The sequence below is a fragment of the Scophthalmus maximus genome, chromosome 7, assembly GCF_022379125.1.
Source record: "Scophthalmus maximus strain ysfricsl-2021 chromosome 7, ASM2237912v1, whole genome shotgun sequence".
In the NCBI taxonomy this organism is placed as follows: domain Eukaryota; kingdom Metazoa; phylum Chordata; class Actinopteri; order Pleuronectiformes; family Scophthalmidae; genus Scophthalmus; species Scophthalmus maximus.
Genome location: NC_061521.1, coordinates 4,713,775 through 4,722,411, shown reverse-complemented (window position 1 = coordinate 4,722,411; position 8,637 = coordinate 4,713,775). Strand labels below are relative to the sequence as shown.

Genomic DNA, 8,637 nt, shown 5'->3' with positions numbered 1-8,637 from the left:
ATTTGTATGTTTACTATCCCAAGATGATTTTTAATTCATTATACTATTAGGTTTGAATATTCAAAACAGTATTGCAGATTATAATTTAAATAGCTACCCCATGTCTGTGGCCTACATGCTTTAAAAACAAGATACATTTCAAATAAGCATAATCACAAATTTGCCCTGTTGTTGCTTTATGGAAATAATTAGATGTTACTTGTTGAGATCCCTGTTTTTGTAACCAACTTCAGAGTTTAGAGGTAAACCTGAGTTTTCTCTACAATACTCTGATGTAATGATGGCATTGGAAAGTGGTGTTACATGTAATCATAACGGCTACATCAGTAATGCTGACAGACTAAAAGTATACAGTAGGCCATACCTGACATTGCAAATAAACATGGTGGGTAATACATTTCTGCATTCATTAGCACATTACAAAAATTTAATTTATAATGTAATCATAGATATAAATGTTATTGTTGAGTATTTTTCAACAACTACAACCCTTTCTTAACAGACACTTAAAATGTCCTTATGACTGTGTATGACTACAATTAGCCTTTTATTAAATGTTTGGTAAATGCTGAATTGGGGCACAAGAGGAGGTCATAATAACTCCACAAACAGTTGACGTGACAGCCGCCTTGATCAAGTGGTTCCTGGTTCGATTCTTGGCAGCCTGGACCATTTGCTGCATGTCCCTGCACGATTATAACTTTTTCTCATATTTGAACATATTCAGGTGGCAAAATGTTACTATCACTATTAGTTATTACCACTATTGGGGTTAAAGTTTTTTCAAATCCCACACATGGGGTCTGATATTTTTCCTGGATACCTGGAGAAACTCTCAAAATAAAGACTATTAAATGGGTGTCGTGAGATAATGATTTCTTACTTTGAGCTGTTCTTGATCATGTCAAGAGCATTGCATGTTAAATGCCAACCAAAAAAAACAAAATGATAGTCATGATCCTGTACAAATCAGCTGAACATAATTGTTTTAACATAAATGTTTACAGAAGCTTCTCTGTTACTAAGACAATTGCCTTTTGGGGGGTATTTTTTTGCAACCTCAGCACATGGAGCAGGTGCTCTTAGTGTCCAAATCCACTTCTTTTCTTTTTAGCACACAAACAGTTGAAAGCATCCATACAGTGTGTACAGCAAATGATTGAATTCCATTAAACTTTTTCCAGTTCTGACCTTTTGCATGCCAATAAAGTTATTAGCCAATCGAACCATAGTGCAGACAACCTCAGGCAGACAGCCAGATGCTGCTCGGTTTCCTTTTTTTTTTTTTTAAAGAATGAGCTTATGCAAATTTAATTCAGCTTTTTATTGATAGTGTTCTAATTACTGCCAGAATAAATGTTGTATATTTGAAATATTCACTGATTCATTTTTGCATTTTCATGTCATTTATTCATCAAGTGTAAGGGCTGTTAATGTCGAGCCCTGAAGTAAGAATGAACGCTGACTTCAGACCAGGTTTTTTTGCTCAATCACTTTTCTGCCACCTCAAAATGAAAATTGCTTCAGTTCAAAACTAAAGACACTTCCTTTGCACTTGGTGCTGCTCTGCGCCGGGTGTAAGAAAGGGCCAAATGCCTTTCTTGTTGTAGTTTATGATAGTTTTGAGCCAGTGCAGCATTGAGCTAGGTCTGTTGGGTTTTGAATTAACACAGAAACCAGCAGTAATACAGACACTGTGCTGATAGAGAAAGGAACAAGGAAAGGCTTAACAGCTTTGTTAATTTCAGGAAAACACTTTACAAAACTTTGCAGATTTATTATGTGAAAGGGTTTAAAAGGGTTTTACTCATTTGAAGCATCGCTCCCAGTTTTTATGATGGACGTCAGAAAGTCTCCAGGAAATGTATTTTCAAATCCCTGTCAGACCTGGTCAATACAGTAGTTTGACTTGGGTAGTGAGATGATGTTTGTGCTTTTAATGTTTTAAAATTGTAATGCCTAAAATAGAATTATATCTGTTGGCTTTTTAAACATCTTCACAGAAGAACTTTTCTCTGAAACAGAACAAATTCAAAACAATAAAAAAACAACTTTTAGACATTAAAACATTTAACATTTTCCTGCTTTCAACCCTTCTTCATCTTTCACATATTAATAAAAAAACTAAAAACATTAATGATATTTAACTTATCAAACCCACCAGCAGACGGATGAGTTGGAGTCTGTCTGATGTTTGGATGAAGTTGGTAATAAGGCAACTAATTACTTGTGGATTGTAATCAATATCTCTGGAGTTGCTTTTTGGGATTTAAAGGGAGTTGTTGGTTGTCTTTGGAGGCTGAGTTCTACTCCTCCAGGGTGCTTTTGGACATGAAGTGCAGTCCTTCCTCCTTCAGTCGGGCCAGCACTGGCCCATAGACCTCCTTTGTCATTGGAACCACCAGACCCTTTGAACAGATTTCACCTGCACAGGGCAAATGCACAGTCAGTTTTAAAACTACAGCTCAGTAAAAAATATCTCATGTTCTAAAGATTAGTCCGACTGTTCAGTGGAGGAATTGGTCAGAAAAGCACCCAACACCTTTTCTATTTTCAGGTAGCCACTTGTTTCTGTTCATTTTGGAAGATACAGAAGATAAAACATGAGTGAACACAGATCAATGTTAGATTCACGGACCAACAGTATAAAACAGCATTAGTTTCACAGAAGCAAAAACTAACATTAGCTTAACAGCCTAAAAGGACGAACTAACATGAGTTTTGTGGAGTAACAGCATAAACTAATGTCATTTTTACAAAATGACTGAGATTATAGCTTCACAGACTGACAGGACAACCTTTTTCTTTTAATTCAGTAATTTCAATTTTCCATTTTTTTGTGCAACATATTAACTTAATCAAATATATGACTGATTTTGGTTTCGACACAGCTTAGTGCAACTTCGTCATTTTTTAACGCATATTACCTTCATTATACATTGTATCTATTATAGTATTCACACTAGTACACACCGATGCATTGTCTCAGTTTTAGTGTGTATTATAGTATCTATTCTGCAGCTTGATGATTCAAATCTGAATTGATCAAAAGGTAACATTTATATTCACGGTGACTTAGAAATGTTGAGAGCTTGACATTCATTTCTTCCAATTTGTCAAAGAACTTGTGGTACAGGAGCCCATTTTTAAAAAAGCCACTTGGCAAATCTATATGGCAAATCTGGTGAAATGGTCCCCTGACTATGATGTGAATGCATTCACAGTGTCTGTCCACAGACAAAACAGCCGGATAAGCAGTTCTTGTTTCTGCCATCTTTGGTTAAAGAAACAGAGATGCATGTGAAATCAGTTAACAGCCTACTGTTCAAAAGAGTGCATTTTTTTTTTACAAAACTAGCATCTTTAATTGGACTGGCTATAACAATAATAATAATACGTTAATTTATATAGCACTTTTCATAGACACAAGTCACAAAGTGCTTTGCACAACAATAGTATTCAAAGTAATAGAAACAGTACAATATACAATACCAAACTTAAAATTATTGACCTGGTACATACCAAGTTACCCTAAAGCCTGTCTTAAGAGCAAGGTCTTTAGCTCCCTTTTAAAAGAAGTCACCGAACCAACAGACTGTAGGCCGATTGTTAGGGTGTCAGTGTTTCAAATGCGTGTTGACCACGAGTCTTAAGGCGAGTGTATGGAACTGAAAGCAGATTTAAGGAGTTTGATCTTAGGGAGCGAGTTTAAGAATAAGGTTGAAGCAGTTCAGATATATATGAGGGGCCCCGGCCGTGGACAGTTAAGTGCATTACAATAGTCGATGCAAGATGAGATGAAAGCATCTTTCAAGTTCCGTGTTCGAGATTAAGGATCTTAGTTTGCTTTTGTTGCGTAAGTGAAAGTAACAGGATCTGGTCAGCTGCTTGACACAAGTGTCAAATAGTGTTGAATGGTCAAAGATTACCCCTAAATTGAAATGGTTGGAGTGAGCAACAGAGGAGAGGGGTCCAATGTTCTGTGGGATGATGGGAACCACTCTCTGGAGCAATGACCAGAACCTCTGTTTAATTACTATTGAGCTGTAGCAAATTTTTTGTGGTCCAGTCCTTGATAGCATTAATATAGTCAAGCAGTCTGGTTAATCTAATTGCCTCATTATGTTTAAATGAACACAGTAGCTGGATATCATCTGCATATAAGTGGTATGTAATATTAAAACGTTTAATTATCTGGCCCAAGGGTAGTAAGTAGAGAGAATATCCATCAATGTAAAAGTATGCAAAAGGGAAATTTCAGAGACAAAACAAACAAACTGACCGTCAAGGACCATGCGAGCAGCTATGGCTGCGGGGTATCCTACAGTCTTGGCCATGGCAGAGAAACCACTGGGGTCACCGTACACCACCAGACTGATGTGTTTGGTCTCCAGCTCACCCGTCGGGTGGCGAAGCCCAACGTCGTTCCTCAAGATGATCATGTCTCGCTCACCCTTATCTGCCAACAGTGGAATAGTCATTAATAAGTTTGTGCAGGTTCAACAGATGTGCCTCAAATCTGGTCAGAATTCGGCACACAATTCAGAAGTACGAAAATGTACAAATTTCAGCAAAGTAGCTCTCACATTACGTTTAACCTAGATTTATAAATTTGGTAGGAATATATATCAGAAGGACACAAAAATAAGACAGGACAAGACAACAGTCTCTTGGATGAACTAAATTCAACAGGAAGTCCACAATTTTGAAGTTTGAGTGAAATTTCTTAACTACACCTAAGAGATTAACAAATTCTACTTCAATTGTTGTCAACCTATCAATGCTAGCTGCAGTCTTGGCCTGTTTAATACCAGATTTTTGTACCCACACCAGAAAGTCAGAAAAAAATGTCTGTCAGTCTTTTGTGTTGTGTTTGTGGTGCAAGTTATGTGTGTAAATATAATTTATCAATGAGCAGTAATTATATTATATTATATTTTCATGTGAATTTTGCTCAGGAGTGTCTTTGTTTCTTTCTTCCCAGTCGTCTATTTGAAATGTTGGACATTATAAAGCATGACCATTTTTGAAAAATAAGACTCCATGTGCACCACATACAGTCATGAACCATGCACACAACAGAACAGTTCAGTTCCTTCGACTAGAAGATCATAAAGATCAAAAAGGTTGTGAATTGTGTTGTAAGGGTACGGCATTTGCTGGCATTGATGGTTGAACAAAATACCATATCTGATAACATTGTTTTCAGCTTCAGAAAATTGTGATTAGTATTTTTATTATTATCCAATATTGCCTCGAGAAACAATTCACTAATTAATAAATTAAATATGTTTTACTTGCAACCTAGAAAACAATAATTTCAAATTTTGTCATTAATCAACTCAACCTGGATAGTTATCAATCAATCAATAATAATTTGATTGATGATTTTTTCAGGTAAGTGCTCTGGAATAATGGTACTGGAATAGGTAAATTCACATGCCTACAGCAGCAGACAATATATTTAAGAGAATTTCACATTAAATACAGTACTTATTTGAGGAAACAGATTTCAATGCCTTGTAAAACTTTGATCTCCTTGATCGTATTTTATTCTTGTGATGTATCGCAATAAAAATAGCTTGTTTCTCACTGAACGAGAGCTTGGCTTCCAGATGTTTTGTCAGGGCAGCAAGAACACTGTCGGCCTGAGGCACTGACTCGTCGCTCAGCATCCCAAACCTGTACACAGAGAGTCAAAAAAACAAGACTTTTCCCTTACAATAAAATAACCTTCACAAAGTAGTATTAAAAGCTTCAAAAGAAAATTACTCGCTTTAACACCCAGGCAGCGCTACAGCGGCCCACACATCCTTGACTAAATCTAAAGAGATGAGCAGTTGCTTTTGTCGCTGCTTTGCTGGTGAATTGAATAAATGAACAAGTCATTCTATTTGAGCTGTGAGCATGATGGCTTTTTACCCCTTTAAAGGCAGAGATGGAATGTTTCCAACAGTTCACTTTCACTGTCAAAGGAATTTCTGTTTCAATGTAAGCGTGGCCCTCTTCCCTTCACCGCCAGCAGCAGCGGAACAATGACGGCATGGAGCCTTGATCTGAAGACACCCTTGGACTAGTTGATTTAAATTTAGGAGTGTGCATGCTAAACCACTTCAGGCGTCCTCATTAAGGAGGGAAGTGAAAAGTGTGGCAAAGAGGAACAGCCTCGGACTTGCTCTTAGCCAACCATCCATTGACGCCAACTTTGAAGAGAAGGAGACATCACATCTGCCTCCTCTGCTCAGATCTGAACTGCACAGACAAATGGACATTTAAAAAACTAGTGGTATGATTTGGACTAACCGCTGTTGAACAGAAGAACTGCTGACATTTATGACTTTTAAAACTCACTAACTAGCCTGAGTAGGGACAGGAACACGAACATCTGAGCATATTCTGGCTTAAAAGAACAAAACATGTGGCCTCACCATCTCAGGGTCTCCATCCTGAAGTCGTCCTTTTCAATGTGATCGTATATGGCTTCTTCAAAGGCATCATGGGACACAGAGGAGGACAATCCAATCTGGTTACAGAGGAGCTCTTTCTGTAGAGAGGAGAGGACACGTCAGTTTGTCCCACGTTGAAAGTCCTAGTTTGTCTCCGAGCTCAACATGGAGATTAGATACTTTCAGAAATGGCTACAGGAACTTTTAATGTGCTCCAGTGCTAAATGTTGCAGGTGGGCCACTATTTATCCCTTTCTTTTTTAATCTTCTTTCCAGATGACAAAAAAAAGTGTGCGAGTGTTTGAGAAGGACAAAGGGCAGGTTTTAAACATGCTTATCCTCTCTGATTTCTGAACATGTGGCTCTGTGTTTCTCTTTCATCCCAGAAGGATAAAAAGAAAAGTTAGCTGCTGTAAACTCATCAATGTCAGAAAGCCTTGGCGCACTGCAGCCTTGATGCTGACAAGCAGTTATTGACAGTAATAGACTCTTCAGTAAACCCACTTCCACAGTCAGATGCTTCAAGTGGAAGGGCTGCAAAACAGCTCATTTTATAAAAGTGAATGATGTGGGAGGCACAACTCCGCTGGCTTTCAACCATCTGTTCAAATGTTTTCATGATCCCTTTTTAAAAAAACAAACAAAAAAACATTGAAAGGATTCTCAGCGGAGGTTCTGACCCAGGAAACAGGAGATGAAGTGGGCTGCAGAATGGGAGAAGGCTCGCTGTTAATCAGACCCAGTTTGACAAAACCACTCATGGCCTTGGAGAAGCCCTGAGGGACAAAACAAAAGCTCAAGTGAATCACAATGAACACAAGAAACAAAAGATACTGGGAGAAATTGGGTTTGTGTGGGAATATATTTTGGTGATTCGGTTGTCCTGAATTTATATAGTTGTCCTGCTTGTTTTGGTGCTGTGTCACTCTTAAATTGATTGATTGCATAAGACATCTTCCAACAAAAATACCCATCATTACTGAGTTTCCATGTCTCCGTAATCATGCTATGCTGGTTTTCTCTGTTGCACATCATTGTAAAAGGAAAACCTTTGGGTTCCGACCTCTGGTCAGACAAAACAAGACAATTTAAGATGTCACCTTGGTACTGGGAACCTTTGGTAGACATTTACCACCATTGTCTGACATTTTATAGACAAGTTGAAAACTGATTAATCATAGAAAATGACTTCAGCAGGTTGTTGCAGAAAGGTTGACAACAAACAGGTCACTAAGGTGAAGCTAATACTCAAGGTCAGTGCCAGTTTCCCTCTCGAGATTCTTAAAGAATGACACTTGTGTTAGTGTCGCTGCTGACAGCTGTCAATGGAAGTTTGTGTGTGTGTTGTACCTTGAAGCGCAGCGTTCCTCTGATCAGTGTGTGTGCCGCCTGGATGCCGTACGGCTCCGCGTATGTGGTGCTGTTGCGGTTCGGAAATCCCTCCAGGTTGAAACCAGGAAGGAAATCCATCGGCATGGTGGAGTCCATCAGATACCCGCCGGCTGGGATGCTCACCACCTGGAGAAAACACAAACACTCACAGATTGAGTTTCTTTCTTTTTTGATTTAAGGAGTTAACTTGCAATTACAAGAACAAATTTAAAAAATGGCACCTGGTTGTCTTTGAGGAAGGTGGCGGGGCTGATGGTGTTGAGGAGGACGCCGTACGGACTCCAGCTGAACTTGTAGCGAAGAGGATTGTCTGAAGATTCCGGAGCAGGAAGACCACCACAGAAGGAGCTGTAGGACTCCACCTGAACAGAAAATTATTTATTTTTCAACAAATTTTTCTGTCAATCAACTGGATTAAAATTACAGATCGTATCAGTAACAGCAGCTTGTGATGTGTTAGTTTTAAAAGAGGCTACAAAGGCTGGAACTGATTTAAGTTGGATGCAATAAAAAATTGGTGACTGAGATAAGGGATTGGGACATTTCACAATATAAGACAAAACTGTAATGCTCTCTGGTGGGGAAAAATATATGTACAAATTCCATATGTATATCGATTTCTGAAGTGAAAATAAGTTCATCCAACCCCTGCAGCAAACCGACATTTAAATGAGCCTTCCTTCTAATATTCATCAAAAAAGAAAAGAAAAGGACTAGTGCTTTTCTAGTCATATAGACCACTCAAAGCGCTTCACAGGAAAGTCACATTCACCCATTCACACACATTCACACAGCGCTG

The 8,637-nt window shown here is 38.4% G+C and overlaps 1 protein-coding gene across 1 annotated transcript in view; it reads right to left on the bottom strand.

Moving 5' to 3' along the window:
* aass (aminoadipate-semialdehyde synthase) overlaps nucleotides 1–8,637 on the bottom strand; it is a 28,561-nt gene continuing 19,924 nt past the window's right edge. Inside the window, exons 18-24 of the mRNA XM_035641986.2 lie at nucleotides 8,060–8,200; nucleotides 7,797–7,964; nucleotides 7,127–7,222; nucleotides 6,429–6,544; nucleotides 5,594–5,682; nucleotides 4,283–4,459; nucleotides 1–2,425 (exon numbers count right to left, since the gene is read on the bottom strand). Coding sequence (XP_035497879.1) covers nucleotides 2,307–2,425; nucleotides 4,283–4,459; nucleotides 5,594–5,682; nucleotides 6,429–6,544; nucleotides 7,127–7,222; nucleotides 7,797–7,964; nucleotides 8,060–8,200 — 906 coding nt within the window. The 3' untranslated portion in view covers nucleotides 1–2,306. The remainder of the gene's footprint in view (nucleotides 2,426–4,282; nucleotides 4,460–5,593; nucleotides 5,683–6,428; nucleotides 6,545–7,126; nucleotides 7,223–7,796; nucleotides 7,965–8,059; nucleotides 8,201–8,637) is intronic.